We start from the raw sequence: 17607 nt of genomic DNA on the forward strand, positions 1-17607 counted from the left end.
GCTGCTGATCCCTCATGTCCGGCGCTTCCATTCCAGTCTGGCCATTAATCAGAGGTCTGCGCGGGGCTGGCTGTGGATCCCTGACAGCCCCGTGCCCCTGCTGTTTGCTCCTCAGGGGATTTTTGTCCCTCTGGTGGCTCCAGAGCAGCGTGGGTGGCTCGGGTGGCAGCACCCAGTGAGGCACTGGGCTCACACGGTGTGATGCTGCCTCTGATTCTTGCTGTTTCACTGAGGCTGCCGTGATCCTGATTCTCACAGGTGGAATTAAAGCAGGGTTTGACCTTCTGCCTTTTGGGGGATTTTGCTCTCTGAAAACTCAGGGGGTTTGAGGCAGGCTTGGGCTGGCAGCTTGATCCTACCAGAGGCTCCCGTGCCTGACGGTGGGTGCTCAAAGACCACTCACATTCCCACCCGATTCCTTTATAGCGCTGAACGCTCGGGAGGTAAAGGGAAAAAGAGAGAAATACAGAAAATAATCGTGTTTGTGTGTACCCAACTCGTTTGTGCATGGCAGGAGGCTCCAGAGCTCCTTCCAAGGGGAGGATTTATTTGGGAGAAGGTGTAGGGGAGCTCTCTGCTCTCGCAGTGTGGAGATCTCCTGGTATTTCCAGCTGCCGTGGCTCCTCTCTCTGCTAAATCATCAGGTGCTTAGCAACCTGCTCTCTCACCTCCTGGGGACACGAACCAGAAAGAGGAGCCGGCCCTTGGTGTGCTCCATCCCGCCTCTCCCGAGGGTTTGGGCTCCAGGTTTTCCTGCCCTTGGCTCCCCAGCCAGGTGGGGAATAGCGGGGCAGAGAGGGCTGGGGCAGCAGGGAGGGCTGGGGCAGCACGGCCCGGGAGCACACGGCACCTCCGGGACAGGGCGCGTTTCCAGGGCCGTGTGTCCTCTCCTGGATGGGCAGCAGGAGCATCCCGGCAATTCCCGGCGCATCCTGGCGATTCCCGCCGTATTCCCGGCACATCCCAGCACATCCCCGGCGCATCCCCGGCAATTCCCGGTCCATCCCGGCCCATCCCCGGCAACTCCCGGCCCATCCCCGGCCCATCCCCGGCCCATCCCGGCCCATCCCAGCACATCCCCGGCAGTTCCCGGCCCATCCCCGGCCCATCCCGGCCCATCCCAGCACATCCCCGGCAGTTCCCGGCCCATCCCCGGCCCATCCCCGGCCCATCCCGGCCCATCCCGGCTCCCCGGCCCCGCTGCCAGCCCCTGGCGCCCCCAGCCCCGCTCTCGGCGTTGCCGTCCAGCGGCTCTCCCAACACGCGCACCCAGGTGGGAAAGGCGATGTCAGGAGTTTGTTTATCCTCCTCCCTTCCCCTCGCACAGCCCCCGAGGCCATCAATTATTGACTTGGGGAAGGGAAGGCGCCTCCTCCGCAGCCGCGGCTGCTGGCAGGGCTGGGGTTGCTCACAGCCCGCGCGGTTCTCCCGCGGGAGCCGGGGGTTGTTTTGGAGGGATGCAGGGATGCCAAGAGCCCGGGGTGAGCGCACCGTGTGCTGCTGTGCCGGAGCTCTGCTCGCTCAGCAGGGCCGGGCTGGCTTTGCCTCGCCGGGTGCTGCAGGCAGGGAATGGCAGCAGCATCCCGGGGTTTTGGGCAGGGATGACGCTCCGGGAGGATCCCGTGGCAGGAAGAGGTGATGGAGGTTGTCCAAGTGTCATTCTGTGGGTGTCTAGAGAATTAAAAAATACCTCTGCAGTATCGTGGCTTTGCTGTTGGCTGTAGAGTTTTGTGGCCTCCTTTCAGGTTTATTTTAGAGAGAATCTTAAAAGTTTACAATTTTCCTTCCCCCCGGACGGTCAATCACAGCTCACTGTGCTTTCCTCTGCACTCACCTTGCAGCCACAAAACTCTCATTATTTCTCCTGGACTGACAAAATCACATCGGCTCCAGCAGAGACAGAACCTTTGCTCCAGCCCCTGCTGCCTCTGCCCTGTCTCCAGCTCGGAGATTTTTGCATTAATTCCTTTTCCTCCTCCTCCTCCTGCCCCGGCCCCGCCATCCCCCGATCGAGGTCGGGCTGTGGCTGCCGCGGCCCCTCTGAGCTGTTTTCTCCCCGCAGATCCGGGCGGACGGCCCTCCGCAGGGCGGGATCCAGTACGAGGTGGTGCCGGTGTTCAAGGACGGCAGCCCGGTGCTGCGGGACATGGCCTTCTCCACCGACCACAAGTACCTGTACGTGATGGCAGAGCGCCAGGTGAGTGCCCGTCCCCTGCCTTCCCTCGGGAATGTGCTCCGGAGCGCACGGGTGGGCGCAGGAGGAGCTCGGGGTGTGCTGCCCCCGAGCAGAGTTGGTATCAGTGCTTGGGGAGGGTTGTGCATGCTGGTTCCTGGCTGGAGGTGATGGAGCTGGGCTGCTCTGGGGCTCTGAGCCCTTCCTGCACCGTCCTGAGCCGCAGCATTCCAGGGCTGCTGCTGCAGGACCAGGGGCTGCAAGGGTTTGTCTGGGAGCATCCTCGAGCACAGGACCCCAGAACCCCTGAGGCTGGAAAATCCCTCCAGGACCATCGAGTCCATCCCCAAAAATCCCTCCAGGGCCATCCATTCCATCCCCAAAAATCCCTCCAGGACCATTGATTCCATCACCAAAAATCCCCCCAGGACCATCAGTTCCACCCCGTGCCCAATCCCCGCCTTGTCCCCAGCTCCCCAGTGCCACATCCAGCATTCCTGGGACACCTGCAGGGATGTGCACTCCAGACCTCCCCGGGCAGCCCCTGCCAAGGCCTGGCCGCCCTTTCTGGGAGCAAATCCCTCCTGAAATGGCTGCACTGATGGTGGCTTTCTTCCTCTCTGTATTTCTCTGTTTGTTTGGGTATTTACCAGCAGGTTTCAAGGGGTTGCCAGTGAGAGCTGCTGCTGCACAGAGGGGGGACCCAGCCCCGTTAAGCCTGGCTCTGCTCTGTGCCAGCTCTGCTGCTGCCCCGGGGGGGTGCCCACCCTGAAAAAGCTCAGCCCAAGTGATTGTGATGGGATTGATGGCTGCCAATCCACGGGAGGCTGCTGATGGTGGCGATGATCTGGGGCCTCCTGTTCCTCTCTGAGGCACAGAACCCCACAGAGCCCCCAGCACTCGGATTTTTGGGCTCTCTGGCTCTGCTGAGCGTTTTCCTGGCTGTCCCTCACGGCTGGGGGGTTCAGGTTGATGGGGCTGTGCCTTGGGAGTGCTGGGGGCAGGAGAGGGGCTGCACCTGGAGGGGTCTGGGCGCTGTTAAAGGGTTCTGTGACCCCCTGGTCACTGCCCTGTCCTCCCTCCCAGCTGCTCTGAGGTGCTGCAGGGAGGTGTTGGTGTGATCAGGGGTGTTCTGATGGAGGCAGCTCCCCTTGTACCTTCACTGGGAGCTCCCAGCTCCTCCCAGAGCCAGCAGAACTGTTCTGACCTACAGCAAGAGAAGAAAAAACTGGGAAATCTTTTCCTTGGTTATGAAGTCATTTAAAAGCAGGGAAGACGTGTTTTAGAAGAGGGCAAAGTCTTCTCCCTGCTCAAAGGCTCGAGCGAGTGAATCCCTGAGGCTGAGGAAGGCATTTTGTGCTTGTTAGAGCCACTCAGGGATAGACACTTGCATGAGCAGCCACAAATTTCAGATCCCATCGCAGCTTGGGCTGGGATTAGGTGGCAATAATGAGGATCTGTGCAAACTTTGAAATTGAATTATTTGATTCAAATGTTAATGCTTGGTCACTTTGTGCACGAGCCACGTGCTGCCCATGCTCCCACCAGGGAGGAAACGACTCAGGGTGGATCTCAAACAGTTGAGGAACTGTTTTCATTAGGAGCAAAATCCAGGGGGAATGCCTCTAACTCATCTTTTATGAGGCAAGAGCGTCTTAATATTCATCAAAGCACTAATTTGCTTAATTGTGAAACAAAAAGATGTGAAGAGAATTAGCAAATAATAGAATATTCCTGGAACATTAATTCCATTTTCAGCCACGGCTCTGCCCTGGGGAGCCCCCAGGAGCTGGGGGCTGTTGCCTCTCACTCCTTGCAGGATTTGCAGGAGGATTTGCCTCCTGCCCTTGCAGCACTGCGTGCTCTGGGTCCCAAAATCCCAGCACCCGATGCAGATGGATCTTGTCAGCTCCTGTGACCCCGGTGCCCCCGCCCTGGCAATGTGATAGTTCAGCAGAGTGCAGCCAAGAATATCTTTTGTCCCCGGGTTCTCCGTAAAGGAGGCTGATGATTGAAAAGGGGTCAGCACAGGAGGAGAGAGGTCCAGCAGCTCCAGAGGGCTGAGGCTGTGAGTGGTGGGAGGCGGCCTCAGAAGGGCTGAGGATGTACAGCAAATAAACAGCCTCTGAAGGCTGGAAATCGAGAATAAACTGAAATTCTGCTGCAGCAAAATGCCACAGACAGCAGCTGCTGCTAGCAGGGATGTGCTGCACGTTCCCGCGGGGGGAGGATTGTCCAGAGCCGGGATTTGAATATCTGCAGAGACAGAAACAGGCCAATGCCCGAGTCCAGACACAGCCACGGGCTGGGGTTCCGTGGAACTGAGCTCAGGAAGGGGCTCCCAGCAGGGCTGGTGGCATCCCCTGAGCTCCTCCGGGCTTGGGGACAGCCCTGGGACGGGATTTGGGTGCAGCACCGGGGCTGTGCTGAGGAGATGGAGCTGTGGGGGTGCCTCCCACCGAGGATGGAGCTCCTGGGCACGGAGCCCACCTCCCTTCTGTGCAGGCAGCAGGCAGGACCAGCTCTGTGCTGAGTGCAGGGAAAAGAGCCTCTCCTGCTCAGATCTGGAGCTGTGGTTGCAGGCACAGCCCTTCCCCGCTCCCCTGGCTCCTGTCCCAGCCCTGTCTGTGCTTTGCTCCAGTTTTTTCCTCCCTCTTTTTTTTTTTGAGCTCTCCCTGAGCTTTTCATGTCTCGCTGCCAACTCCTTCCAAAGCAGAATATTTGACATTTGATTTCACTCCCACAAAGCACAGAAGCAACAGTTGCACAGCCCGGTCTGGGGGAGAGAGGAATAAAGAAATTTTGCTTCCAGGCACTCGGAGCTCCTGAACCGCTCTGAGGTTTAAGGGTGGTGATCAGGAGCTCCTTTGGGTTCCCTCCCTGCAGCACCTGGTTTCAAACCCTCTGAGGGGAAAAGAGAAGTGGCTCTGACCCTCTTTAAAGCAGGAATTCATTTCTCAGGGCTGGTGGAGCAAACAAAGCACATTTCTGCACTCAGGCTGAGCCAGGCTGAGGGGAGCTGGAGGGAGATGGAGATGGAGATGAGATGGAGATGGAGATGGAGATGGAGATGGAGATGGAGTTGGAGATGGAGATGGAGATGGAGATGGAGATGGAGATGGAGATGGAGATGGAGATGGAGATGGAGATGGAGATGGAGATGGAGATGGAGATGGAGATGGAGATGGAGATGGAGATGGAGATGGAGATGGAGATGGAGATGGAGATGGAGATGGAGATGGAGATGGAGATGGAGATGGAGTTGGAGATGGAGATGGAGATGGAGATGGAGATGGAGATGAGATGGCATTGCAGGAGCTTTGTGGGGTTCCAGGGTGGGAATAGCAGTGGGTCTGACAGGTGCTGGCAGAGTTACTCTCCCCAGAATCCCAGTTTTTGGGTCCTGTCCCCAAATTCACCACGGGTTCTGTGGTGGGTCAGTGTGGGGGGACCAGCACGGCCACAGTGAGGGGACCACGGCTCTTCTCAGCCACTGCCCAGCGTGAGCTGCCTCATTTCCCACTGACAAATTCAGTTAACAGTTTTATCAGGAAAAAAACAAACATGCAAAAAACCAAACCAACAAAAACTAAAATACTGAGGTGGAATTGCTCACGTTGCTGCTTCACTGGCCACAGGTGAGGTGTGGGGGCGCACCCAGGGCTGAGCAAACAGCAGGTGAGGGGTCAATGGCACTGCATGACAAATGTGGGGCCACCAAAGGCCCCGATTAAAAAGCCTCCATTTTGTCACTGAGTGTCACAGAGCCCACAGCAGCACGTGCAGGAATTCTCTGCTCTCCCTCCCAGAGGGAAGGGCTGAGGTGGTGCTGGGCAGAAGGGGCTCCGTAACCCACCCTGGACCATTCCTTGTCTGGTCTCAGCGGGGCAGCTGGGCTTCTCCAGTGTCTGAAAGCTTCAATTCCATCAATCCTGGGGGATGGGGGGGATTTGATGGCCCCAGGGCTGCAGGACCCCCTCTGCTCCCAGGCAGGGCTGGGCAGAGCCCTGTCCTGGCTCCCCCAGCCCGCCCTGGCAGCGCTGGTGGGCACGCTGCAGCCCGGGCATTATGTAAGCATCAGCAAAACTGGGGCCAAAGATTTTCACAGCTCTCGACAGAAGAACAGATTTGGCTATTTTTAAGCCAGGAGTGAGAGGAGCTCAATCAAACCCGGGGCAGGGACTGCCGGCTCCAAAAGATTTCACCACCTAATCAAGGGCTGCAGACGGGGAATTTCAATCAGCAGGATCCAAATGCTCACAGGAAATACTGGCTGGGAGGAATATCCTTGTGTCAGGGGTGAGGAAAATGTCCCATAATGTCCCTTTCCACCCTGCCTGGGCACCAGGGGCTCCTCCAGGTGCAGCAGTGGGAGCTGCAGGGGCAGAGGAGCTGGGCTGAGCAGGGTCTCCCTCTGCCCTGCCTGAAGACAGCTCTGCCACCACGTCCTTTCCCTTCCTTATTTCCCCCTCTTTTCCCAGATCACAATCCCTCCTTTTATTGTCTTCTCACATAAAACCCTGGGTGAGGTGCTGAGGGGAAAAGCAGCACCTCCCTCACCTGCCCAGGGTGCTGCAAATGCAGAACTCACCTTCCAGAACCATTCTCCATGACTCCTGCACCTTTCATTCACCTGCCCAGGGTGCTGCAAATGCAGAATTCACCTTCCAGAACCGTCCTCACGATCCCTGCACCTTTCATTCACCTGCCCAGGGTGCTGCCAATGCAGAATTCACCTTCCAGAACCATCCTCACAATCCCTGCACCTTCCATTGGCTGCTCCCAGGTTCACTCAGCCACGGGGGATGTTCCCCTCTGCTTTTGGGAGGAATGTGACACAGCAGCCTCCTGCTCTGGCTGGGAACCTCAGCACTCCCCAGGCAGAGAGGAGAGCCCAGAACCACCCAGCGAATGCCCACGGACACGGCAGAGCTCTGAGGGATCCTCTGCTGCTCCAGGGAGCGCTGGGTGTGCCCATTGCAGGAGAGCCTCGGCTTTGGAGGGCACAGATTTGTGTTCTTTGGTAGAATCAGAGAACCACTGAATGGTTTGGGTTGGGTGGGACCTTAAAACTCATCTCATTCCACCCCAGGTCACTCCAAGCCCCTCCAACCTGGCTTTGAACCCTCCAGGGATGGGGCAGCCACAGCTGCTCCTTATTTATTCCCAGACCTGTTGCTTTTCCACCCACTGAATTCCCCCCTCCCTCTCCACATCCATCACCGTGGCTTTAGGTAAAGAAATTGTCTTTTAGTCTGCTCTGGGAGCAGTGAAATATTTGCTTTGCAAGTGCCCCTGTGCCAGGAGCTGCGGCTCTCCAGGGATAATTTGTGGTGCATTCCCCTGTCCTGTAACCCCGGGAGGTTTCAGTCCTGTGAAAAGTGCTTTGCTTTGGACTGAACTTTCTGGATGCCGAGGGAGGGGGAGGCAGATGGGAACTGCCCAGATGATTTAGGAGAGGTTGGGATTGGAGTGAGGGCTGAGAGAAACAGGGGAGCTCATCAGTCCTGGAGCAGCAGGGCTGTAAATACTGATGGTGTCCTGAAAAGAACTGAGAAAACATGATAAAAAATGCAAGAGATGTGGATAAAAGGGTCTGGAGTCATCAAGAGGGAAAAAATGAACTGATTAAATTTTTAACTACATTATCTGCTAGTTGAACAGCCAGTTAGCCGGACATAATCTCAGCAAACTCTGAACACTGGCACAGGGAAAAGGGCTCGGCTGAATCCCACCAGAGGTGTCCAAAATCCGGCCTCCCATGGGCTCCTCCACCTGCTCATCCTGTGCCCGTGAGCTGGGGCAGGGAGGGAGCTCGGAGGCACAGGATCCCCTGAGGAAGGGACAGGATCCCAGGAGGATGGGGACAGGATCCCCTGAGAAAGGGACAGGATCCCCTGGAAGGGACAGGATCCCCTGGAGAAAGGGCACAGGATCCCCTGGAGGAAGGGACAGGATCCCAGGAGGATGGGGACAGGATCCACTGGGGGAAGGGACAGGATCCCCTGAGAAAGGGACAGGGTCCCCTGGAGAAGGGGACAGGATCCCCTGGAGGAGGGGACAGGATCCCCTGGGGGAAGGGCTGAGCCCCTCTCCCACCTGCTCCTCCTCCCCAAACCCCTGACTCCACACCGCCCCTCTCCCCCTCCCTCCCCACACTCCATTAGGAATAATTAAGAAATTCCGCTAAAAACTTGTCCGAGGTGATTAACAATACCTCCCTGATGAGGAGGATGTGTTAATTACCATCGATGGACCGAGCAGCCTGAGCCCGGCCGGGTGGGACAGCCTGGCTGCTCCGCTCCCTGTTTGCCAGGCTGGCGGAATTTATTCCCTGAGGAATGAACCTTCCGGGAAGGAGCGGCGGTGTGAGCCCGGGGTCAGCGGGTTTGCGTCTCCTGGATGAGTTTTGTGTTTCAGACATTGCTCCTGTGGTTGTTCCTTTCAAGTTCTGGCCGCCTTCGCCTGCAGTTTGTTTGTTTTGCTGTGGTTTTTCTTTGGATTAGGGCTGTTTCTTCCCCTGCCAGTCACAGCCACAGGGTTCCCACGTGTTTGTCCCGGCATTTGCTTCCCTTCCCAGTTCCTCCTCTTCCACAGAGCCATTGTTCCATTTCTAGGCCGGCCACCACACTCCTGAGGCATTCCTAGAATTTCCCTTACGTGCACATTCCCAGGCACGGAGCCTCAGCTCCCGGGTGCTGGGGGGTTTGTGAAGGGACCTGTGACATCCCCAGGAGCTGGGGACAGGTCTGATGTCCCTCCAGATTCCATGCCACCACCCCGGCCCCATCCTGAAGGAGGCTGAGGTCGGGTGGAGTGGAGTGGAGTGGGTGGAGTCCCAGATTTTTGGGGGCTGGAAAGGACCTTAAAGCTCATCCCCTTCCACCCCCTGCCATGGACAGGGATCCCTTCCACTCTCCCAGAGCCTCCTCCAGCTCTGTGGGCGATGCTGATGCTCAGGGCTGGGTCTGGGATGCTGCAGAGCTTTGCTGCAGGATTTCCAGTCTGGACGGACAGACAGACCCGGGTCTCCCTCACCAGCAGCAAAAGGAGAGAGCCGTGTGCCCAGCAGGGAAATGGGCTTGGAGGAGAGATCTGAAATGCCACACTCAGGGCTCAGCTCTGAAATTTAAAAGCAAATTTGGATTCCTCTTCCTCCATAAAGCTCCCCTCGCCCCCACTCCGTGCTCCTGGAATGGTTTGTCTCCCCAGCAGATGAGCTTGGCCGGGAATTGCTCACATCGGGCGCCAACAGAAAGGAAACATAACTCACAATATGCTGAGGGGAGCTCTGAAATGGCACAAATTATTCTATTTTATACTTTAATTAGTTTGAATTAGCAAGGGGAATAGATGCATAAAATGATCCAGTGAAGGGTGAAATGGAAAAAGGGCTGTGGTGTGGAGTGTCACTTTATTATTGTGGGGTTGGTGCAGGAGCTTGTCCTGCTGGATGTGTTCCCTGTGAGGACTGCCTCACCCCTGGAAGTGTTTGTCTCATCCCTGGCAGTGCCCAAGGCCAGGCTGGACAGGGTTTGGAGCACCCTGGGACAGTGGGAGGTGTCCCTGCCATGGCAGGGGTGGCACTGGATGAGGTTTAAGATCCAACCCAAACCATCCCTGGCTCTGTGACTCCAGCACGTTCAAGCTCTGTCCTGCAGTGCTTCCCATGGATCAGGCTTTGCCTGTTCTCCCCAAAACCTTGGGACATTTTTGGTGTCTGTGTGAGCAGCTGAGAGCCCCCAGCACTGACCTCTCCAGGCTTCCAGCTCCTGCCTGGAATCTGAGGCTCAAGGGGGCAGAAGGATTTAAGAGAGTTCAAATCCACCCCGACTTTTAAAGCCTGAGCATCTTTTGCCTTTTTCTCCCTTTCCCCTGAAGGTTCTGAAAAATTCCCCCAGATTAGGTGGAACTTGAGCTCCTGAGGGTTCCAGATAGGTTGGAAATGATGGATGTGCCCCAGGGAAAGTGGCTGGAATGGTCTTGCAAGCTGGGACTAAATATAAAAGCTAAGGCTAGTTGTAAAGCAGAAAAAACCCAACTTTTTGTGAAGTTTGCTCTTGCTCTCCCTCCTCCTCTGGAAAAATATTTCCCATTATAACTTTGCTGTGGTAAAAAATGTTGGTATTTTCTGTGGGTCTGGAGGGAGATACAGAGATTTCTCTGGGATGTTCCTGGAGGGCACATTCAGCATCCCAGATGGAAACCCTGAGCTCCAAACCTGGTGCAGATCCTGCCCTTCCAAACGAGAAACCCCTGCAGCCTCGGGTGTCCCTCCAGCCCCATCCCTGTGCTGCTCCCGGGAGCCACTGTGGCATTTCTGGGGAGGGGAAGGAGCTCCATCAATAATCCTGTATTTATTTGAGCAGGCAGCAGGAATGTGCCTGGCAGACTAAACACAGCCTGCTCCCCCTGCCCCAGCCCTGCCCAGGGCCCTGCTCGGGACTGGGGGCCAGGCAGAGAGGGGGAGCAGCAATCCCGGCCTGCAGCTCTCTGTGTGGGTGTTAAAGAAATTATTTTTGTTGTAATCAAGCTTGCAGCGTGCTGCTCACACAGGGGGATTGTTGCTTTCCCTCTTTATTTTCCCTCTGCCTTTTCCAGCGCTTTCTCTGCAGCAACCCCCACCAGGCTGTGAACATTCTGCTCTCCACTCCCAGATTTATCCTCCCTACGAGATGGAGCAGCAATATCACCTTTTAGAGCAGGATTGAAGTGTGGAGATGCTGTGTGACCTATCCTAAATCACACAGGAAACCTGGGAGAGCCCCAGAGCCTCAGCCCCAGCCCTTCTCCACATCCCTGCAGTGCAGGTCGGTGCTCCAAGGAGGGGAATGAGGGAAGGGAATTCACTGGCTGTGGTTTGCAGAGCCAGATTGTTTGTAAAAACTGGGCATCAACTTCCCAACTGCAGCTCTTCCTGTGCACTCCTAGGAGTGAACCTTTAGAGTGGAGAAATCTTCACGAAAAGTTGATTCCCGTGCCCGGAATCCCCTTGGAAGCTGCAGCGAACGCCCCCGTGCCCGTGCCCGAGGGGATGCCCCTGGCAGGGCACACAGCTCGCTGGGCACCAGGGCTGAGGTGATGCCTGAAGCTTTGGCTTTCAACTTTTCAGGTTCTGCTGCCCAGGGTGCAGCTCTGAGCTCACAGTCAGGGTCAAATCCTGTTCCTGCTGCACACCAAGGACAATTTTCAGCCCAAAGCACAAACAAGGGTGGCTGGAGGGAGGAGCAAGAAGGATGAGACCTCACAACCTGAAACTGTAATTAGACAATTAAACCCCAATATGCAAATGGACTGAAACTTATCAAATCATAAAATCTCATGGCCAATCAGCCGTTTTTTGTGCCCATTTTGTGTCCGCCTTGGGTGTAGCCCTGCTCAGGCTCCTGTCCTGCCCATGGAGGATCCTAGGAGCCTTTCAATAAGTACCTGCGTTGTTTTTTGGCTCTGTGCAGTCCCTGTTTCAGGTCAGCCCTCCCAGGGGAGCGGTGGGAGCTGCCTCCTCCTGCAGAGCAGCTGGCAGTGCCCGTGGCCAGCGGCGCTTTCCAGGCGCTGATCCTTGCTGGCAGCGCTGCAGGTGCACAGGGCCTTCCGTGTGAGCTGCTGCTGCCACACCTGGGGATATTTATAGACTCTGGGCTCTTCTTCTCCCCACCCTGGCAAAGTCCTCTCTTTCCTCCAAACCTCCCTGAACTCTGGAAGGGCCAAACTTGTGGGTTTGATGGCAAAAAAGCAAAGCTCCAGGAGGGTTTTGGTGCTCCCACCTTGGAGCCGCAGCCTCACAGAGCATCCCCACGGCTCTGTCCCTTCCCCAGCACAGAGCAGCATCCCTCATTCCAGCTGCAGACACAGCAGGGCAGAGAATTTGGGGTTTAAACCCTGCTGAGGGCTCAGGGCAGGTTTGTGCTGTGTTTGCAAAGGGAGCAGAGAGCCAGGAGAGCTCCAAACCCGACTGGTGCTGCCAGCACTGCTCAACAGCCTTTGCTGGGGACAAGGGAGAGGTGCTGGGTGATTTCTCCTCTCGGGGGGCAGAGGAAGGAGGGAAGGGCTGTGTTTGGGGGGAGGGTGGTCCCTGCAGCCCCGAGGCTCCGGAGAGCACTGGAAGCTGCACGGGAGCTCCCTCAGAGGGAGCAAAATATCACTCCAAATGTGCACTGCTGAGGTCAGGGCGGCCCTGCAGGTCACACAGGAGGGGAGGGACGTTTTCAGGGAGTTTTTCTCACATTGCACCGAGTCTGGGTGGGTTTGGGGGTATTTTAAGCCCCGAGCACTCTGCTGAGGTTGTGCCACCAGCAGTGGTGGCACATTGCCTCCTCCCCTCCTCCCTGGCTCCACTTCAGAGCACGTCTCTCCAGTTTCTCTCGCAGCATATTTTTATTTATCTGCTCCATGCCCTTCTGGCTTCTGATCTGTGTTCCTGTTCCCTTCCCAACAGAGGCTGAGTGCAGGGCAGGAGCTGCAAGGGGGGACCGCACTGGGGTGTCAAGGTGCCAATTATTTTAATTCAAATAATTGAATTAAAAGACCCTTTAGGAATCCTCTGAGGGTCTCTCAGCTGCTGGGGTGGGTGGAGGTGTTGCAGAAGACGGGGCTGGTGGAGGAGGAATGAGATGAGATTTAAGATCCTTTCCAACCCAAGCCCTTTCAGGATTCCCTGATTCCCTCCGAGGCAGGGATGTGCCTTTTGCTCTGTTGGGACACCCCTGAGGACCCTGCTGGAGTGAGGACAGCACTCAGCACTGGGCATCAGGAACGAGGTTCCCTTCCCCTCCTGAGTCCTTCTGGGCTTTTCCCCATCCATTTCAGTGACTCACCAGTGTCAGTGCCTCGGGTGCTATTAATACCTCCCTAAGAACTGGATTCTGTGTGTTTTTATTTTGATTTTCTCTGTGGGGGAAGCAGGGGAAGGACGGGGTTTAACAAACATCTCCTCCCTGTGTGGCTGGGCCTCGGTGCGAGCGAGCAGACAGCGCTGCCCACAAAAACAATTTGCTCAAAATCCATCCAAAAAGAGCTGACCACACTTTTATTTGGAGAAGCTGTGCCAGAAACAGCATTCCCGTGCCTGCAGAGAGGGGAGTGCAGGCTCCAGTCAGTTCAAAACAAGCTGGATTTTTCCATTTTAGGTCTTTGCGTGGTCCAGGCTGGTGGCCTGGGACCAGCTCGTCCCTGGCACCTCGTCCAAGCAGGATGCTGGAGGAAGTGTTGGATTTGTAGGAGAAATCTCCCTGAGAGGCAGCAGCAGGGACTGGGGGTGGGTTCAGGCTTTGTTTGGGTGGTGCAGCCATCCAGAACTGCTCCCATCCAAAAGGGACCTTGAGCCTTCAGAGTGAGTAAAGGAATCACAGAACCACAGAATGCCCTGGGCTGGGGGCACCCACAAGGATCGCTGAGTCCTGGCCCTGCAAGGACACCCCAAACCCCACCCTGTGCCCGAGAGCCGTGTCCAAGGGCTGAGGTTTGGTTCATCTGAGGAGCATTTGGAGCCACGAGCAGGATTCTGGAGCTGGTGAAACAAAGGCTCATTGTCCCCTGCCCTCCCTGGCTCCACTTCAGAGGGGGCTGCTGGAAGTGTCCAGGGGCTGGGGTGCCTGGTTTGGGGTTCTCCCTGTCCTTACGGGGTGCAGGGGCACCACTGGAGCAGAGACGCAGCCCCTGTGTCCCCGCTGTGGTGTCTGTGGGGACAGAGAGCAGCGCTGCCCCTCCAGCTGCCCTCCCTGGTGGCACCAGAGGGGACAGTGGCACTGAGAGCCCGTCTGGCCATCACCCACCCACCCTGGGTGTGCTCCCCACAGCTGAGCTGCTGTGGGTGGGCTCAGACGGGCCCTGGTGGCAGGGCAGGGGTGATGTGGGATTTGTGCTCATGGGTGACAAAGGGGACAGGAGGCTCCTCCCGGGCTCCCCGGTGCTTTTATTGTCTTTGGGTGCAGAGCAGGACGTGCAGGCTCCGGGCTAGGTTGTGTAAATCTCGTTAGAAAGCCATTCCCAGCTAATGAAACCCTGGGAGAGAGGGATTTGGCTTCCCAGCCCTCCTCCCTGCAGCCGAGGCTGGAATAAATCCATCCCCAGCGCTGTGGGGGCTGCTCTGCCTCTCCCCCAGCACGGGGGGTGTTTCACTGGGGGGACAGCCCCAGGTGCATCTGCACCTCAATAATTTCAGGTGATAATTATCTCCTCTTTAAAAAATTATAATAATTTTAAAAAGCGCCAAAACTAAAATAGAAACTGCCACGCAAAGAAATCACCTGGCCTTTAATCCTTGTGCAGGAAGGGAGAGCAGCCATGGAAATAATTCTGCCTCCCCTGCAGCCCGCTGGGCTCTGGGCATTCATTCCAGGGGCCAGAGCTGTTCAGGAAAGCTGTGGGGAGGAGGGATCTGAGATAAATTCTCCTCATCTGGGGCTGTTTGTGCAGGCTGGGGCTGTGCCTGCCACAGATCCCACTCGGGGTCACGTTTGTTTGGCTGCGCCTTTATTGCTCTAAGTGTGAATTTAGCGGCTCCTACCAGGTGAAATACGATTTGTCTTTGTGCTCCACGGCCAGGCTGGGCTTTGCTGAGGTTCTGGGCGCAGCTGCTGCAATATTTGGGTTTATTAACACACAGACAAGGCAGAGACATGGCCCCGGGCTCCAGCTGCTGGATTTGTGCCCAGATTTGTCCCTTCTCTGTGGGTTTGGGGTGATTTGGACACCCAGGGCTGGCTGCCATCCCCGTCCCTGTGCTGGGCCCTGCAGGCACTGAGGCAGGAATTGCTCTGCTCTCTGCTTTTTCTTGATTTATCTGGATTTTCCTTGCCTGTCTTGCCTTTCTCACCTATATTTATCTACATATCCGTACATCTATCTCCACATCTATTTATCCAACGACTGAGATGCAAATCCAGCGGTGGAGAGGCCCATCTGGGACAGCACAGGCTGCTGCAGATATTTCCATAGTTTTGCATTCCCTTTCCCCCTGCCTGTCCCAAAGAACACAGAGGAATCTTGTGCGTGTAATGAAGCCTCTGAAGGGTTGAACAATATTTCTTTTCCGCCTCTAACTAATCTTTTTTAATGCTTGACAGCCTCGTGTTCCGTAATTGAATGCATTTTATTTAGAAAATAACATTTAGTGCCACTTTGGATTTCCAATTATTCTTCAATCGGACTTTGAGGGCCTGATGTCTTTGTCACTTGGATGTGTGCAAGAGATGGCAACATCAGAGCAGACAACAGCAAATTATTTCCACTACTGATTGCTCGGCTTGGGAGGAAAATATGCAGGGACATATTTAGTCTCAGCATAAATGTATGAAAATGAGTTAAAGCGTTGCACCAGCAGCAGCTCGGTGAGGATGGGAAGAGCCAGCCTGGCTCACTCTGCAGCTTCCTGCAGCAGCCAGGGAATCCTTGGGAGGAAGGGAAGGGAGAAAACCTCTGGGGGATGGGAGCAGCAGTGATCCCAGCTGGAGCTGGTTTTGGGATGGGCTTTGCTGGGCTCTGACACCTCCCGGGCAGGAGGAGCAGCCTCGCCAGTAAATCCATTTTAAACCCCCAAAGAACTGGTTCCAAAGGAGGAGCTGCCTGTTCCCAGCTCTGCCTTCCCTATGGAAAAGCAAAATTCCTTCTCAGAGCAGTAAATTGGGAGAACCTCATGGATTTTCCAGTCTCCAGTGAGAACAAAGTGTTAAACCTCAGCCCAAACTGATTTGCTGTGCACGGGGTGGGGACAGGATCACCTTAGAGTGACCAAACCTTGTGTTCTGGCAGCTCCTTGTGTTCCCAGGTTTGTGTGGCCCTGAGGCTCAGCCGTGGTGTCTCCTGAGGTGTTTTCTCCTTGCTCCTCACTGCCGTGTCCATGTGTGGGGACAGACGCGTGTCCTGCACCCGCCACAGCACTCTGGGTTCCTTCTGTGGGGACAAGGGCTTGGAGCTCATTTTCCTTCAGAACTCGAGAGTTTGGGATATGCTGAGGAGGGCTCGTTCCTCACGCTGGCAGCCAGGTTCCTAAATTATTTCTGACAGCCACATGTAATGATATACAAATGGGAAAGTGATGGAGTAGCAGAAAATTGACTGGCAAGGACAGCGTGATGGAGTTGGAGAGCAATCCCTGCTAAAAGCCGTGGAGACTGCGGGGTGTTCCTGGAGCAAACCCCAGGCAGGGCCCCGGCCAGGCTGTGGAGGCAGCACTGATTCCACTCCGTGACCTTTAAAGCCATTTAGGGCACTCAAGTGCTTTGGATTTTCAAGGCTCTATAAAATGACACAAACCGGCCGTGCCTGGGATGTTCCTCCCGGGTTTCCGCGGTGTTTGAACAATTTGAAGAACCCTGAATGGTTCAGAAATGGGGAATTGAGGGCTGCTCGTGTTCCTGCCCCTGTGTGCAGCAGACCTTTGTGGCTGTGGAGAGGATTTGAGCAGGGGCTGGGATGGCTGAATCTCCCTGGCAGTGCCACTGAGCCGGCTGGGAAAGGCAGTATCCCATGGGATGTGGGCTCTGAGGGAGGAGCCCTGCAGCCCTGCCAGGCAGGATTCACAGAATCCCAAAGGATGGAAGGGACCCACAAGGATCACCCAGTCCAAATCCTGCACAGACTCCCCAAAATCCCACCCTGGGCACCCCTGGGAGCGCTGTCCAAACACTCCTGGAGCTCGGGCAGCCTCGGGGCCGTGCCCGTTCCCTGGGCAGTGCCCAGCACTGGTCACCCACTCTGGGATGTGGGAAATAAAAAGCAGGCAGAGGGAAAGGGGCACTGAAGGGGCCCGAGGGGCTGGGTGGCATCTCTGGGTGCCCAGCCCCTGCTGTGGGCAGCGCTGCTGCTGAGCGATCCCAGCAGCCACACGCGAGGAGCGGGGCAGAGCCGAGGCTGCGCCAGTGAGGCGATGCCTGCGTGTGCCAAGAAAACAAACAGAAAGGGCCAGTCAAAGCTTTTCAGTGTCACTGACACCCTCGGACGTGCCAGAGCCGGGAACAAAGGCGGCATTGAGGAGGAGCACAGCCTGGGAGGCTGCTGGGAGCGGGCAGATGCGGGGCTGTGCCCACCCTGCTGCGCCCACCCCGCTGCGCCGCGGCCTCTCGGACACGTGGGGCCCTGGCGAGGTGGGTGGCAGGGGAGGAAGGGGGGAAATGAGACCTTCAGCTTTGGCTTTCGTGTTTTTCACACTCTGTGCTGCCTAGGTGTGTAGCTCTGAGCCTCATATGAAGTGTTAGGGAGCTCTGTTCTCAGGGCAGGGAGACAAAACAAATCCTTTTCCTGCTGGAGACCAAGGACAATGGTACAAATTTCAGGCCCAAAAAAGCATAAAAAAGGGAGGGCTGAGGGGAGAGAACAAGGAGGATGGGACCTCATAACCTGAAGCTGTAATTGGACAATTAAACCCCAATATGCAAATGGACCAAAACTTTAAAAAGTGTGAGACCTCATGACCAGCTGTGCATTTTGTGTCCATT

General features: G+C 56.1%; 1 protein-coding gene across 3 annotated transcripts in view; it reads left to right on the forward strand.

Moving 5' to 3' along the window:
* Positions 1–17607, forward strand: part of PLXNA2 (plexin A2) — a 142598-nt gene that overhangs the window by 53004 nt on the left and 71987 nt on the right. For all 3 annotated transcript variants that reach the window (XM_063418096.1, XM_063418098.1, XM_063418099.1), the window contains exon 4: positions 2063–2197. In XM_063418096.1, the coding sequence (XP_063274166.1) occupies positions 2063–2197 (135 nt within the window). The remainder of the gene's footprint in view (positions 1–2062; positions 2198–17607) is intronic.

This window comes from Prinia subflava, chromosome 23 (genome assembly GCF_021018805.1).
Source record: "Prinia subflava isolate CZ2003 ecotype Zambia chromosome 23, Cam_Psub_1.2, whole genome shotgun sequence".
Lineage (NCBI taxonomy): Eukaryota > Metazoa > Chordata > Aves > Passeriformes > Cisticolidae > Prinia > Prinia subflava.